This window comes from Rhododendron vialii, chromosome 4a, assembly GCF_030253575.1.
Source record: "Rhododendron vialii isolate Sample 1 chromosome 4a, ASM3025357v1".
Taxonomy (NCBI): domain Eukaryota; kingdom Viridiplantae; phylum Streptophyta; class Magnoliopsida; order Ericales; family Ericaceae; genus Rhododendron; species Rhododendron vialii.
Genome location: NC_080560.1, coordinates 9,459,218 through 9,477,179, shown reverse-complemented (window position 1 = coordinate 9,477,179; position 17,962 = coordinate 9,459,218). Strand labels below are relative to the sequence as shown.

General features: G+C 38.3%; 2 protein-coding genes across 2 annotated transcripts; both read right to left on the bottom strand.

Moving 5' to 3' along the window:
* Positions 1-5,383: 5,383 nt before the first annotated feature.
* Positions 5,384-6,307, bottom strand: LOC131322514 (uncharacterized). The gene has a single exon (XM_058353857.1). The coding sequence runs from the start codon at positions 6,305-6,307 to the stop codon at positions 5,384-5,386; it is 924 nt and encodes a 307-aa protein (XP_058209840.1).
* Positions 6,308-9,378: 3,071 nt separating this feature from the next.
* LOC131323114 (G-type lectin S-receptor-like serine/threonine-protein kinase At2g19130) lies at positions 9,379-12,214 on the bottom strand. The gene has a single exon (XM_058354744.1). The coding sequence runs from the start codon at positions 12,075-12,077 to the stop codon at positions 9,609-9,611; it is 2,469 nt and encodes an 822-aa protein (XP_058210727.1). The 5' UTR covers positions 12,078-12,214; the 3' UTR covers positions 9,379-9,608.
* Between the last annotated feature and the right edge of the window lie 5,748 nt (positions 12,215-17,962).

The following is a 17,962-nucleotide window of genomic DNA, read 5'->3' as shown; positions in this document are numbered from 1 at the left end:
ACCCCATTGTCCCATAGGCCTCCAAACTTAAAATATTTTCAATTAAACCTCCAAAGTTTACAAAAACTTTACAATTAAGCCTTTGCCGTTAAGTTACAAACGGGAAGTTAAAGGGAAGTGCTGATCTGTCCAACCCCTTCCGTTTTGGAGGGAAATTCCTTTACTTTTCTCTCTATCCAGTGGTTACACCAGTTGGAGGGAAAAACTCCCGCATTTTCCCTACTCTTTCTCTCTCTTCTCTATTCCTTTATAAAGGGCTCTCCTTTTGGGACACAAAATAGGCAAACACCATGTAAGCACATTGCCATTACTGGACACAAACAGAACCACAATCCATACCTTACAAACAGAAACAGGAAAAAAAAAGAAAAAAAGAAAAGAGAGTTCACAAACCATTTCACTAAGGATTAATGCATTTAAACATTCATGGAAACAAACCATGAAACAACAGACTTCATTATTGGACAAAAACAGAGCCAGTTAACTGCATTTTACCATTCTTTACAAAAAAAAAAACAGGGCCTAACATCATGGATCCAACTTACAAAAATCATCATGGATCCATATTCAAAGACCATATCCCTGCCTGTACCATAACCATATGCCTGCCTGGATCCAACTTACAAAAACCATCATGGAACCATATTCAAAGTCTTTGAAGGCAATAATTAAAACCTAACATATTAATCTTTAAGTCCCAAAAACCATCATGGAACCATATTCAAAGTCTTCGCAGCCATCGACACACAGATCAGCACTTCCCGTTAACTTTCCGTTTGTAACTTAACGGCAAAGGCTTAATTGTAAAGTTTTTGTAAACTTTGAAGGTTTAATTGAAAATACGTTAAGTTTGGAGGCCTATGGGACATTGGGGTGTAAGTTCAGCGGTTTTTTTGAATTTTTCCCTTTTTTGGTTTTAAATTCAAAGTTATCTAGATCCATGAAATTCTAGGGCCAAGTCCTCGAGGACACAAGGAGGAAACAATGGAGCCTGTTGTTCAGTTCATGGAGACAAGGAGGAAACAAATTTGAGACTCCATTTGTGGTGTCAATGCATGACTTTCACTAATGGCCTATTTTAGGGCGGTGATGGAGGCAGCAAGCGGGTAGAATTCAAGCAACTAGGATTCAAAGCCTTGTGCATTTGAATTTAAGTCATATGGTTCTTGCAAGTGGATGCCCCCAATTAAGCATTTTATCGTACACATAGCATGCATGTTGAAAAATGTAAATTCAAGCAACTAGCATTCAAAGCCTTGGATTTGGGTGAGAGGACTGGTTGCTCTTCCTTGCTTCTTGACCGAGAAAACTGATGAAAAAAACAACAAAGCGAACCCCAAGAAGTCCACAATCATGGACCACCAAATGAATGAGGCTGAAGCATGAACCCCATTGTTTATTTGTTAATCGAAACTTTGAAAAGAACAGTCAGTTTTTTTGAGGCGAAGAACAGAACCCACAAATCGAATTTAAGTCATTTTACTTAATAATCTTTCGTTACCAACAAAGACAAGCGATATTAATTAGAATAAATAAAGACGATTACTTAAATTGAGAGCGAACGAAGAGATTCTAAGCAACTTGAAATTGTGATAGGAATAGGAAAACAATACATACTTGCGCTTTGAAAGATGATGTGTAATCCCCTGTCTGTATCTGTATGTTTCGGTTCTGGTTCAAGTGAGATGAAGAAGGAGAAGAAGTAAGTAGAATGTGAAAACAAACAAAATATTAGGGAAATTTTCTTCTATTAATTATCAGTACATTGTACAAATGAGAAAGAAGACATTTATACTAACTACAGCTAACCTATTCTTGGTAAGCTATTTATAGAGAATCAATTACAATCACTAATTGAATCAATCACAATTCCTAATTTTATGATCCCATAATCAATCAGATCTTCACTCATTTCCGTTAATACTCCCCCTCAAGTGGGAGCGTGTATGTCAAGAACGCCAAACTTGCTAAGGAGAGAACGAAAGGTGGGTTGACCATGCGGCTTGGTGAACATATCGGCAAGTTGACAAGCTGAGGAAACATGAGCAGTCACATGCAATATCACCTGATTGGATCCGATCTCGAATAACGTGGCAGTCAATTTCTATGTGCTTCGTTTGCTCATGGTAAACCGGGTTGGCTGCAATGTGAAATGCTGCTTGGCTATCACAGAACAACTTGGCTGGTTGTGAGTGCTCAATCCGTAAGTCATGCAGCAAGTACTTGAGCCAAGTAAGCTCACATGTAATGGAGGCCATGGCTCGATATTCAGATTCAGCTGAGGACCTTGACACTGTCATTTGTTTCTTAGTTCTCCATGAGATAAGAGCTCCTCCGAGAAATACACAATAACCAGTCACAGATCGTCTCGTGATGGAGCATCGAGCCCAATCTACGTCACAAAAACCAGTCAATAGTAAATTTCCTTGGCTGGAAAATATAAACCTTGTCCGGGTGCTCCTTTTAGATACCGCAAAAGGTGATGGACAGCATCTAAATGAGGTTTTCTCGGTTCCTGCATAAATTGACTTAGGATGTGAACCGAATACGTGATTTCTGGCCGTGTGATTGTGAGGTAAATGAGTCGTCCAACCAGTCTTCTATAGGTGGATGGATTCTTCAATAAGTCTCCTTCTGTGGGCAAAAGTTTAATGTTTTCTTCCATAGGTGTTGGTGATGGTTTGGCCCCAAGCATTCCTGCTTCATCCAAGATATCAAGAGCGTATTTTCGTTGAGATACCGAAATCCCATCGGTAGAACGAGCAACTTCAACACCCAAGAAGTATCGCAATTGGCCAAGGTCTTTAATGCGAAATTTGGTGCGTAGAGAATTTTTAAGAGCTGCAATGGCATTGTTGTCATTGCCGGTAATAATCATGTCGTCTACATAAATGAGCACGACTGTGAAAGAATTGCCAGAAACCTTAGTAAACAAGGAATAATCAGCCTTTGATTGATGAAAACCATCTTCTTGAATGGCAGTAGAAAACTTGTGAAACCAGCTACGAGAGGCTTGTTTAAGTCCGTAGAGTGACTTGTTAAGTCCACATACCATAGATTTCTCCTCCTGTCGATGAAAACCAGGAGGTAGTTGCATATACACCTCCTCAAGTAAAACACCATGAAGAAATGCATTTTGAACATCCATTTGGTGAAGAGACCAATTGCGGACAGCGGCCACGGCAAGTAAGCAACGGACAGTAGTCAATTTTGCAACAGGAGCAAATGTCTCTGTATAATCAATCCCTTCGCGTTGAGTGAAACCTTTGGCCACCAACCGGGCTTTGTACCGTTCAACTGTGCCATCCGAGTTGTATTTAATCTTGTATACCCATTTGCATCCGATAGGATGATGCCCGGTGGGGAGAGACGTAAGTGTCCAGGTTTGATTTTGTTCAAGTGCACTCAATTCCGCAGCCATGGCCTTTTGCCAATTAGGATCCAAAACAGCCTGTTCATATGTTACGGGCTCCACAAGAGTAGTGATATTACATATGAAACTTCGATAATTAGGTGAAAGTTGTGCATAAGAAAGATACCGAGGTAATGGATGACGCGTACCTGACGGAGAAGATGACTGACTGGGAGCAACCATGGCCATGTTGTAGAGATGGAAGTCACGTAGCATAGTATTTGGTTGTTTGACACGTTCGCCACGACGAAGATGGGAAATAGGAGAAGGTGGTTGAACAGTGGAATGGTCGAAAGTTGTAGGTTCAGTTGGGTCGGTGGTAGGTTCAGTTCTCGGTTCAGTTGTAGGCTCAGTTAGGTTGTTGTGTGAGTTGGCTGTATCGTAATGGATGGGCTCAACGGAGTTTGGGCCGATTGGAGTGGGGAGAAGCTGTATGTCTAAGTCATGCGGTAAAGGAAGAACAACCTCATCTTGATGGAACTCTCGAGGATGAATATGAAAAGGAAAGATTTGCTCATAAAAGACCACATCACGGGTGGAAAAGAATTTATGTGTACTGAGATTGTAAACCCGATAACCCTTTTGACCAAGAGGGTAACCAACAAAAATGCAACGATGAGCTCGTTGATCGAATTTATGCTTGGGTTTGAGATTAGTGGCATAGCAAAGACAGCCAAAGGTGCGGAGATGAGTGTATGTGGGTTGTATTTTATGGAGTTTTTGGTATGGTGATTGATAACAAAGAAGTGGTGTAGGTAGACGGTTTATCAAATAGCAAGCTGTTTGGACACTTTCTCCCCAAAATGTCAATGGTAAGTTTGCTTGAAAATGGAGAGCTCTGCCGACATTCAAAAGATGACGATGTTTCCTCTCAACTACCCCATTTTGTTGGGGGGTGGAGGTACATGAATGATGAAAAACAATTCCCTTAGTATCGAGGAAATTTTTCATTGATAAAAATTCAGATCCATTATCGGATCGAAGAGTTTTGATATGACAATTGAATTGTGTTTCCACCCAAGAAATAAAAAATTGCAATATCCCTTGTGTTTCTAATTTAAAACTCATGAGATGTATCCAAGTGTATCGAGTAAAATCATCAACAGTTGTTAAGAAATAGCGAGCTCCAGAATGAGATTTTATTTGATGTGGTCCCCAAATATCAGAATGTATCAAATCCAAAGGTGCTTGTGAAGAAATAGAACTAGATGGAAAAGCTAAACGAGTCTGTTTGGCTAGGGGACAGATCTCACAGATATGTTTGGAATCAAAATAAATCTCTGAATCTAATTTGGTAAGAACTTGGAGAGGACCGGAGGATGGATGTCCGAGACGTTGATGCCATAGGTTGGAGTGTTTACGGATGTTGTAGGTCAAGATTGGGTTTTGGTCTTGCGCTAGGTAGTAGAGGCCATTATGTTGCTTGCCCAGGCCAATCATCTTCCTCGTAGTAGCGTCCTGCACAACACAAAAATCGGGAAAGAATATCACTATACACTTTAATGCTCCTGTCAACTTGCTGACTGATAGTAAGTTAACTTGAAACTGTGGAACTTTGAGCACTTCGTCAAGTTTAATATGTGGTGTAATATGGAATGAACCAATTGACTCGATAGGCGTCTGACCACCATCTGGTAATTGAATATTAGCCGACTTAGGCATACACTTTGGGTCTATTAATTTAATTGAAGAAGTCACATGATCCGTGGCTCCACTATCAATAATCCAACATAAACTTGAGTGTGAGGCAAGAGGTGTTACTTCAGATGATGGTGTAATAATACCTGTGGCATTTGCAAAATGCGGCGAGTTACCGTCATATATTGTTTTTCCGAAGCAAGGCCATGACTTGGTTGTATTCTTCTGTTGTGAGTCTTGGGCCATCATTGGAAGATGGATGTTTAGCTCCGGTTTCCGTTACTTTGACTGATTTTGCATGATTTGCATTTGAACGACGCTGATTTGGAGGCTTTACATTCTTTCCATGAAGCTTGTGTCCCATGGGGGAACCATGTAGATAATAGCATCGTTCGACGCTGTGGTAATCTTGATCACAATACGAACAGTGCAGCCTATTCTTTTGCTTCTGAACTTGATGAGCTTGGATCGTCTTGTTGTTCTGATCTGCAAAGAATATGCCGGAGCTTGTGACTTATGATCTGCAAGCATGGCATGGTGGTTCATGTTGTCGCGATTGAGAGCGACTTCAATCTGCTTTTCTTGTTGGAGAACGAGCGAATAGACTCGACGTGTATCGGGTAGAGGCTGCATTAACAGAATTTGACCACGAACAGGACCATAATTTTCGTTCAATCCCATGAGAAATTGCATGACTTTCTCCTTTTCATCTCTTTTGTTGAGGTTCTCCAATCCACCACATGTGCAAATCACCATTTGATGATAGGATGAAAGTTCATCCCACAAAGCTTTCAATTTAGTGTAATAGACAGAGATGGACTGCTGCCCTTGTCTGTGTTCCCCAATTTCTTGCTTGATCTGATAAATTCTCGAGTCGTTTCCTTGAGAGAAACGCTCTTGTAGGTCTGCCCAGACCTCTACTGATGTTTCAGCGTAAATCACGCTGGTTGCTATGTCAGGATGAATAGAGTTCAAGAGCCATGACAAGACCATGTCGTTACAGTGCTGCCATAAAGGAAAAGTGGCGTCTGTTGAGGAAGGTGGCTTGATTGAACCAGTGACAAAGCAGATCTTGTTCTTAGCACTCAGGGCGATTCGCATAGCACGGCTCCATGTGCTGTAGTTGTCTCCTTCAATTAATTTGGAGACGAGTATCATACCCGGATGATCCGAGTGGTGTAGGGAGTAGGGATTTGAAACATCAAGCGTGGCCTCACGCTGTGAAGTTTTAGACTCGCTCTTGTTCTTCTTTGACATAGGCTTAAGTTTTGCGGAAGCGTTGTAGGGTTTTAGAATCACCAAGTTTGGTGCTCTGATACCATGAAAACAAACAAAATATTAGGGAAATTTTCTTCTATTAATTATCAGTACATTGTACAAATGAGAAAGAAGACATTTATACTAACTACAGCTAACCTATTCTTGGTAAGCTATTTACAGAGAATCAATTACAATCACTAATTGAATCAATCACAATTCCTAATTTTATGATCCCATAATCAATCAGATCTTCACTCATTTCCGTTAATAGAATGTGCCAACTGCATGCCAAGTGATGAAGAATTTGGGAAAATGACTGCTAAGGAAGTGTTTACGTGTTTTGATAATTAATATCCGCCAAAGACATTTTCAGCATTGACAAATGTTCTCAGCATGTCCTTGGCGGGATATTAATTATTAAAACACGTCTTGGGCCGTCATTTTCTCAAGAATTAGCCTTAAAACTTACCAGAAGATTCAACAACGTCATTAGAAGAGGAAACTTTGGCGAAAGACCTTGCAGGAGAGAGAGACTACTACGACTAATTCAAAGGAAGAAAAGACCAAATCATATGTTTGTTTGTTTGGTTGGTCTTTTTTGATCTTGACCAAATCATATGTTAGGAATCCAAAAAGCCAAGGCACATCGAATCCAATGTCCAATCCAAAGTTATGAAAAAGGACGACAAGAAAGGTTAAAGAGATGATTAAAGACCCCGTTTCAATAACTAACTTTTTTTTTTTTTTTACTTTTTTGGTTTTGTCTTTATTTAAATTTTTTTTACGTTTGTTAGTTCTGTACTTCTTCTTTTTTATTCGCCTCATCAAGATGAATCGGACTTTTTTTTTGGCTAAAAAATGGTCATACCTCAAAATATTTGGGTAAAAAAAAAAAAATAATTTTTTGATTCCTCTCGTCGAAACAAATCTATAATTCACAAAAATTTATAGCAAAACTAACAAACGCCAAAAGAAATTTAATAAAGGAAAAAACGAAAAAAAAAGTTCTAAAAGTATTTAGTGAAACGGAGTTACAGAAAGCTCCGATGAAGAATCAAGATAAACTTCATGGAGGAGATAATCATTTCTCATAGGTGGGGGGAGATTTTTTACATCATGTAAACCTCAGGAGGTGTTAGTCAAATTTACCCAATTAAAAACGCCACATAAACCTCTCTCATGCATCATCATCCTCAATCCAAACAAACAGAGGAGAAGAAAGAAATCCCCTCGGCTTTTCTTTCACTGGTGGCGCCGATGTGGAAGAAGAAGCAATCAGGCCCCTTTGGATACAAAGCTATACATTCATACAAATATGTTTATCTATAGATAGATATACATAGTAATATATATTTTCTAGATAGAGAGATTAACAGAGAGGATTGTTAGAATGGGAGAGTAAAAATGGCTCCGGATCCCCTGTCCTACTTTTTCTGTCTCACTCCTCTCCATGCGCCTCGTATCCACTCCTTGCTTCCCCTCTAACAGCGTTATTTACCCCGTTAAACCCTAACTGCTTTTCTATTTCCTTTTACGTTCCCCACTTCCCCTGTCAGAGAAACTATTCCCCTGTCTCACTCCTCTGTTTTGCACGATTTTCCCCTCTGGTATGCACTAACCGTACTATAAACATAGTATAAACAAACATTAAGAATATTCCGAATTACCAAAAAAAAAAAAAAAAACAAACATTAAGACCAAAAAACATAGAATTTGAAAAATCAAAGTGATGTTAGATTGATATATCACAAAAGGACACATGAATTTTGCTCACTTTTGGTAATTAGTACTATAATAATAAAGATCATAACCACTACATTCACTTGTAATCTTCACAACCCTGCTGATAAAAAATTTTTTTTTGACAACCCTCACTTGAAGTAAAATCATCATCTTGAACTTTAACTTTAACTTGGTTACTTTTTTGGTTGCCCTTCACCCTGAAAGCTATTGAACCAAAAGTCCTCATCCAGAGATTGTGATAATGGAGCCTACAAAATGGGGGTGGAAATACAATTAAAGCTGATCGAGATTTAGAATTATATAAACTTGAAGCATGTTAGTGCTACCCAAATACCTGCAGTAAGGGTTGATTTGGATTTAAAAGACAAATAGTAACTTATTTTTTGTGTTTATTCGAAAAAAATTTGCATTTGTTAGATTCGTCTTGGTGAAAGAAATTGGGAAAGTACAAAAATTTGATCGAAACTCATAATTTTTTGAATAAAGAAAAAAAAAAGTCAACTTTGACTTCTTTTTTTCTTTATTCAAAAAATTATGAGTTTCGATCAAATTTTTTTACTTTTCCGATTCCTCTCGTCGATAACGAATCAATATGTAACAAAAGTTTAACGCAAAACAAACAAATGCAAAAAAAAAATTGAATAAAGACAAAAAAAAAAAAAAATTACGTAACTTTTTAATCCAAACCCACCCTAATTCAGTCATGCTGGTAGGCACGGCTTGAGATGATTGGGTAGACTGCAAAGGTTGGTTAAACATCCAACGAGTAGCCGGAACACCCATGCTAGTTAGTAGTTGAGGAGGTGCAAGACTCATATTGCTAAGTTTTTCAAAGTATAAGAATAAAATGAAGTTAGAGTGCAAAAGTGCATATTATACAGAAGTGGGGAACGTAAAACTGTAAAAGGGAATAGGAAAAGAGTTTGGGTTTAATTGGGTAAGTAACGTTGTTAGAAGGGAAGCAAAGGAGTGGATACGTGGCGCATGGAGAGGAGTGGGATAGAAGAAGTAGGATAGGGGATCCGCCGCCAGTAAAAAAAACAAATGGGTATAACAAAAATTGCACTTTTTGACAAGATATAATAGAGAGGATTATTGTACTCTTATATAAGTTAAAATAAATTAGAAGCGGAAACAAAAACCACATGCAACACAGGTGCCTAACCACTAGAAATACATGTGGCGGAGTCTAAATAGTACTCTCTCCGTCCCATAGTGTTTGTTTGGTTCGCAAAACGATAAAATAAAAATAACACAATTTTTGCAAGAAAAATTCAATTTTTTTCAACAATTCATTAGATATCGATGAGTTCATTGTAATTTATGAAAAAAAAATGAATTTTTTATTAAAATAGATGCATTATTTTTGAGTCCTCGTTTTGCGGATCAGATTTTGAGATGGAGGTAGTAACAAAAGAGGCCACACCCTTTGGATTAAGGCTTTGCATTACATACAAAAACAAGACAACAAAAAACTGCAGGAACTACTTCATAGTTAACTGCATAGAGAAGTACTCAGCAAATCACTAGTTTCTTCATGATCTTCAGACCTGACTTAATTGGAAACCGTTGTGGAAGAAGTGCTACTGGCCCGAGTGGAAGCAGTTGAATGAGCGCTCTGTGGCTGTGAATTCTGTCCAGAAGACGAATCGGTGAAGAAAACTATATGCTCGTTGTTCTCGACAAACGCTTGAAGTGACCGAGGAACCCGAGGCGGGTTCACTTCTACAACCCCTTCAAGTATCTGTACCACCTGACCCATTGTTGGCCTGTGGTTCTCATTATCTTGGATGCACCAACAAGCCACTCTAGCCATTCGCCTTAGCCCCTCCTCGTCAGCATTCTTTTCCAATCTATGGTCTAATAGGCCAAACAGGTCACCCCCTTCTACTACGACACATGCAGCCCAAGTCGGGAAAAACTTAAACTTCCCATCTTGATCAGATTGCAACGAATTCCTCCTTCCGGATATGAATTCAAAAAGTAACATTCCATAACTGTAAACGTCAACTTTGACTGATATGGCAACTCCTGATATCCATTCTGGTGCAAGATAACCTCTTGTCCCTCTCATGGTTGTCAAAACCTTGCTGAATTCTCGGTCAATGAGCTTTGCTAGGCCAAAATCGGCCACTTTTGGGCAGAACTCGCCGTCTAGTAGAATGTTCTCCGGCTTTATATCACAGTGAATAATACAGTCCCTGCACTTCTCGTGGAGATAAGTCAACCCTCTGGCCGTTCCCAGAGCAATCTTGTATCTCGTTTTCCAGTCCAAGACTTGCCCCTCCCTTTCGTGGAAAAGATGGGAATCCAAGGACCCGTTCGGCATGTAATCATACACCAACAACTTCTGGTTACCGTCGGAGCAGAAACCCCGAAGCCGAACGAGGTTGACGTGTTGAATGGTTCCGATCGTGCTAACCTCCGTTCGGAACTGCTTCTCTCCCTGGCTTATGCTTTCCAGCTTCTTCACCGCGATTATAGTTGAATCGGGCAATGTCCCTTTGAACACAGAACCGAAACCTCCTCCCCCCAATTTCTCTGAGAAATTTTTCGTAGCAATTTGCAAATCTCTGTATCCGAACGCAACCAATGAGCCCTCCACTTTTGTTTTTCCAACGAACCTCCTTTGCCGCTTCCAGATTAGAATAAACACTAGGCCTAAAAGTAGTACTACAGCAACTGAACCCGCAACAGCACCAATAATGATCCCCTTGTTTTCTTTACCCTTCGAAAACTCAGAAGCAGCAAGTCTGAGATAAAGAGTTCTTCCAGTACCATAATTTGGTGAGAGTTGCAGATTCACAAGTTCCCCAATCCAAATCGAACACCCGTTACTATAATAGGAATACGCAGTGCAAGAGCAGTTATTCAAGCAGGAAGATGCACATTCGGCAGCGCTACTAGAAGCAACAGGTAGTGAATTATCAGGCAATCCCATGTTGGGATACTCATAAAACTTATCTGTCGACTCCTGATTAGCAACACTTGTATTCCCACACTGCAACTTATTTGTCCTCGCACACCCACCAGAATAATCACTCAAATTCCAATCACCAATCGGACTAAACCCTTTCAAACAATTACAGAAGGGCTGTGTAATCTGATTGCAAGCCTCAAATGCCCCACAAAATGCGTAAACCTCGCACTGATCCCTCGGTTGAGACCAAAACAAGTTCCATTGCCCGGTGGTTTCCAACCAAGTCTGTTGCGTGATTTGCCCCGAAACATCCATAACAAATCGCGATATAGTCGTAGGATTGTACGTCGAATAAGTAAAATAACTCTCATTCTCATTATCAACATAGGTGAAATTGTAAATATAATTGAGCCTCATCTCTGGGACCAAACTGAAAATCTGCCCATTCCAAGAGCCACTGGTCCAATACCTCTCAGACCCATTCCACGATATCACATACTCCTTGGTATCTGCTATTAAACTCAAAGAAAACAGACCTTGAGATGGGTCTTCCTTATTTTTCCAAGAAGTTAGATTCTGGTGAGTCCTAGTTCTCTTATTATATGCAATTTTACCCCCAGGCAACCAAGTATTAGTAGGAAAATCAAAACTTTGCCAAATGGGTTGGGTTGAATTAAACCCATCTTTGACAACCAAATTACCATCATCCCCAAGAACAGCCACCACAGAACTTGAAGCGGCGGAGTTCTGATTTGTGGACCAAATGGGTATCTGTGACTCGTTGAGGAGGACTAGATTGCCATCCATGATTTTTAACACTGATGAGTACTTATCTGAGATGGGTTTATCCCTATTTGCCATCCAAGCTATAGTCCGAAGAGAAACTTTATTGTACACAATACATACGTAGTAGTTGGAGGAGTTACCTGGCTGGTTGTAGAAACCCAATTTGAAGGTTCCATTTGCTGAGACAAGGGTTTGGTCCCCGGAGAGAGACTGGTTTGCAGAAATGGAGTCGGATCCATGGGAGATGGGGAGGTTGAGAGTGAAGTTCAGTAGGAAGAGAAGTGAAAAAATGAAATATGAGTTGGTTCTGACACCCATATCTCTACCCTGAATTTTGTGCAGAGAGAGAGAAATTTGATTCTGTTCAGATCACTAGGAAGAAGAAAAGGGATTTGGTCTCAAAAAGGGTCATTCGACACAGCTCATGTCATCTCATACTTTGAACTTAGCAACCATTTTATACCCACACTCTTTGTACACGTGTGTTTACCCGAACATTCACATAAGTGTTGGAAATATCACACACGGGGGTGGTGTAATTTGTGGAACTCCACAATTGTGTAAAGTATATATGCATGCAAGTGTGTAGAAGTGCATATGGTTGTAAATTTATTCTATTTTAGATAGTAAAACTAAGAGTAAAATTAGTTTTGGGTATTAAGTACTTCAATAAAAATTATTTCTTGGTTTTTAACTTAAAAAATTATTAAATGCCAAAGTTATACTTCATCCGTTCCTTTTTAAGTGTCCTGCTTCGTAACTCCAACTTACTAAAAAGACATCATCATTACACCTTTCACATCAATTTTTTCCTCTACTTTCTCTACTTACCCATCATCATTACATTTTTACTCACTAACTTTTCAAAATAAAATCTATTTTTAGGGACAAAATAGACAATACACCAACTTTTACCCCCCCTAACTTTACAAAATGGACACTTATTAAGGGACAGCTCAAAATAAAATACTGAACACAAAAAAAGGGGACGGAGGGAGTAGTATATTGGAGGAATGCAAAACAACATACGAAAAATTGAGTAAATAGCTGAATTTTGCAGAAAATGAAAAAAGCAGGAGCTGGAGATGCTCTCATGGATAGAAGAGGACGTGGGGGGACTTTGACCTAGTCAACCACGCTTGTTGAATTTAACGATTTGACTTGCGTAATTTGTGACTGGGATACGGTAATGTGCATCATTCGAGTCGTTCGTCCGAGCATCCGAGCCGTGCAGAGATGAAATCTAAACTATTAGATTGCCGAATGGACGGTTCGAATAGTGCGCAGTACAATGGTGTACATCCCCTGCACTGCACCATCTCCAATCCCATAATTTGCAACCTTTTCTTTTCCTACAGGAATATACACTTTCTCCCTTACTCTAGACTAAGGTTACAAATGTGACTATACAGAATATCGAGCTGCTACTACTTTATGCGAAATTGATCAGCAACTCGGGGGCATAACATGCCGGGCCGGACTCCTTAATCATGACATATTTTTGCAATGTCTACAAACACAGTCAAGGCCGGCTCATGGGGTAAGCCGGGGAAGCGGCCGCTTCCAGCCCCCAAATTTGAGGCTTCATTATAGTATAATTTGTATATTAATATTAATATTAGAATATTTCTAAATAAAAACACAATTGTATCTTATTTTCTTCAAAAACTCTTGCAATAATATATTTTTACATATATATTGTCATAATTAGATCCTTTTAGTTTGATTTTTTTTTTTTGTTATTTTTTGTACTATTATCATTTTTTAAAAAAATTCATAAATATGTAAGGGGTTCAATATAGGAAATTCTCTTCGAGCCTCCAAAATATATGAGACAGTCCTGAACGCAGTCGTACAACCTGTTAGTGATAAAGTAATATGGGCGATACGTGATCATGCTCTAAAACCACGAATGAAACAATATGAGATGACACGAGGCTACAGCCTACACCATCAGAGTAACTAATGAGATTTTCTTACTTCAATTCGTTAATTCTCGTCCATAGGTTTTCATATCCTTAGGCCCCATTTCGCTAAAGAAAACAAATACTTATTTTTTTAATCAAAAGTGGTGTATTTTGAAAAAAATGATATATCTCGTAAAAAAAATGAGTATTTAAAAAATAAAAAACTTAGGGAAATGAAACCTTAATTTTTGGTAGTTGAAAAGTTCCCCCCCCCCGACAAGATAGTTGGCAATGGGCCTAGTTTCGTCCGCAAACGTAATGGTCCCTATGAAATGTTCGTGGCCGCATGTTTGGACAACAGAATTAAATGTGAACACAACTACACAAGTACACATGTGGTTTAGATCAACCACCACAAAAGAAAGGAAAATGACCACACATCTGTTGGGTTTATTAATTTTTCCTCGGACGGCATGGGTGTTCGGGCCAACATACGCATACCTCAACTAGAATCTTTTCTGATCCAGTTAAAAGCAAATCATCTACGTCGAAACTAAAAAATTCAAAAAAATTCTTTCTTATGCCTAACCCTTGATTAATTATGTGGAAAGTATACTCACCAACAAACGGACAGTAGCCTTTGGATGGGTCTATGAAATTTCGCTTGCTTGCAATTAGGCTTCCCTTAGCATGTGATCAGTCACATCCCACTGTGCAAGATTTTCTCAATAAAAAAAACAAGTAAACAGCCTCGTGTCAAATGTTTTTTTGTTTTCTTTTGGAAAACTCGTACTATTTTATAATCAGACTTGCACGACTCTATTATCTTACTTTATTTGGCTAGTCAATCTAAAGAATTTTAATCATCTCATAGTTACAAGGTGAATAATTTCCTTCCATTACATTTTTGGGATAAATCATTTGTAGAGAAATCTGCAAAACTAAAAAATTATGACCAAAAAAAATTAAAAATTAGTAAAGATAAAAAATACTAAACATTTAGTATTTTTTCTTTTAGTATCGTCTTATATAATCTTTTCTCAAATTTAGTCTGAACGTTTAGTTTTTTTCTTCGTGTTTTTTCAATCTTTTTGGGAGGTGAAACGCAAGTGTGCTGTTTCGTGTGGAAAGTTATGTAAATATCACTTTCCATGTGAGAAAACGTCTTTTTTGATTGTGCAAGTTGAGGTTCACAATTGGGGTCACGTACAAAGAAAATTATACATCGAATTTGTAGCCATTAATAAAGTCCAAACCAGCAACACCTATACTTACATCACATCACGAATTTGCCTTCTTTAATAAATTAGATAACATATCAAATCTAATCTAATTTGGATTTGTACAGGGCTTGTAATTTTCATATTATCTTATCCAAATAAGAATCAAAACTTACAGTTTAAAATTATTTTTTTATAGCTATCTCGAACACTCTTACTTCAGCAAAGACCTATTGATCACCTGCAGAAGGTCATGTGTGAGTGACCTGGCCCTAAAAGTATGAACAATTTACACACTATTGCATATACGAATTCACCTTGAGAGAATTGCATGCTCTATTTAAAGGTATCAAGAGCTTTTGTGCACATTAATTGGTTTCAGAAAAGCAATCTTTAACATGTTATATTATTAAAGGAAAATTCTAAAATCAGCCCAATGCCATGGACTGACAATAATAAGTGTGTAAATGTGTATTAAAAGATGTAAAAATTATATAGAAATACGCGTTTCCTTTATCTACTAGTGTATTTATCATCAACTTATTGGGCTTACAATAGCAAAATCAATTATTAAATACAGATATATTAAGAGTTTCATGATTATTTAACTAGAGCCCGTTCTAGAACGGGAAAAACGTTCTTATTTTTTAAGAAGTCAATTTCAAGCTCAAAAATTATGGGTTTGTTGAAATCTAAAAATGTGCAATATGGATCTTGTTTGAAGGATCTCATCGAGATCTTTTATACGATATAAAAAAATTAAAAAATTATTTTTTATTTACATTATTTTTGAGTTTGAAAATGTGAAATAAACTGTTTATTTTTTAAAATTTTTTTTGGAAAGGGGCCTAAACACAAAAAAAAAAATAATAATAAAAAGGGATCAGATATTTCGTAGGTATGACCGTATCTTGGAAAATTCTCAGACTCTGTTGGAAGGTTCCAGCTGAACCTCGTATTCTCGGTCAAAAAAGGCAGAAAGGAATTTGGGCCATAATTGGTTTCAGGAATTTGGACAAGGTTTGAATTGGGAGTACTACTATTTGCACCGACGGTTTCCGTAGGGAAACCATATCGACTGCCACGTGTGGCCGTCTCCGGCCACCGGATGGCCGATCCAAGCCGTCCAAAAATTTAAAAAAAAAAAACGAGGGGGCTTTCGCGGGAATCAACGGCATCCGAGGTGTGTAAGGTGCTTGATCCGAGCACCATTTTTTCGTCCCTCGTTTTTTCTTTTTTAAATTTTTGGACGGCTCGGATCGGCCGTTTGGTGGCCGGAGACGGCACGTGGCTGTCGGTACGGTTTCCCTACGGAAACCGTCGGTGCAGATATCTTTTCCGTTGAAGTGGTCAAACAATACATTTACCACAAAAACAGAGATGTAATCGTACATCAATGGGTAAAGCGACTTCTCAGTTACAGCGTCTAGACGGGGAATGGAAGGTGCTGCCAATTAAGATGAATAATCGGATCGATCGCTCTGCATCTGTTCAGCGGAGAGCTGTCCGACAGCATCCCCGAATCCTTAGATGGTCACCTCGATAGCAAATCTACCCATTGTTCAGAATAACCTTATTGGAGTTTTTTCAGATCAATCTCAAATCTTGATGATTACCCTTTTCGATATGCATATCTAATCATGAATCGTCCTAATTTCATAGGGTGTCCGACAGCATCAATTTTATTGCCTTCCAAAATAAAATGAAACAATAATGATAACGATAAAAAGAATGGCAACAAGCAAGTTCTACCTTTTGTATTTGTATAATTGTCTATCTAGCTCATTGGAAATCTTGTATGAATTCTTTTATCTACCTATGAAGTTCGGTACTTAATTAGTTAGACAACCAGCAATAAACATGTGTGATCCACGCCTAATTAATACATTTATCCAGCTTTGTATGCTAATTTTGTAGTACAGGAATATTCCAGAAACCAATGAAAATGCATAAATCTAAACACAGATGTGAATAAAATTAATCAATATATACGAACTATACATGGTCTAAATACAAATATGGCCCGAATCGTTCAATGTGTGTGGAACTTCACATGATCCTGAGTCCTGACACATATGTCTCCAACGATCCTATGTGTGTAGACCTCACATCCATTGTGCGAGATTCACATGAATCAAAACCCCTCATTACTCCCCTACCCATTTACCTGATTATACAGTACATATGCCATACAGCTATAGTGACCGACCGGTTCCCTACCGAAATCGTACCGACAGCCACGTCGGACCATCTCCGGCCACCGGACGGCCGATCTGAGCAGTCCAAAAATTCTATAAAAAAAAAAAACAAAGCGGTCTACGTGAGAATCAACGGCATCCGATGTGTTTGGATCAAGCATCCTATACACATCGAATGCCGTTGATTTCCACATAGGCCCCTTCATTTATTTTTTTTTTAGAATTTTTGAACGGCTTGGATAGGCCATCGAGTGGCCAGAGACTGCCCGGCGTGGCCGTCGGTACGATTTCGATAAGGGACCAATCGATCTCTGTAGCAGAACTCGTACATATGTATACATTGTTTCAACTGTCGTAAATTGAAGTCGGTGGAACGATTTTCTTAGATTTTTTATATTTTAATTAGTCATTTCGCTATCAATAAAAAAATAACTTATGGTTCAATATTAGAATAACTTATCTAACTTACAAAACTTTACCAATTTAGCTGATTTTTTTCTATAGAAATTGATTAAAAAACAAAGCCTTATAAAGTAATCATAGATTAGATTATCAGGTGCGATTTTATGTAAAAGTGACAGGTGCACTACGAAATAATAGAACTAAGAGGGGACTATTCGCAACCCCGTATTTCTCCCTTACTTGTTAAAAATTTTCAATTATACTCGACAGTTAGTTACCGAAATTGAGATACATTTTCAGCATCCAATTACCGAAATGTAATATTTTTTTCAATAGCTATTTACCGAAAATGTATGTTCGGCAGTTGTTTATCGAAAGTTGAACATATTTTCAACATGTAGTTACCGAAATATAATTTTGTTTTCAACAGTTATCTACCGACATATTATGTATGACTTTCAACAACTATTTATCGA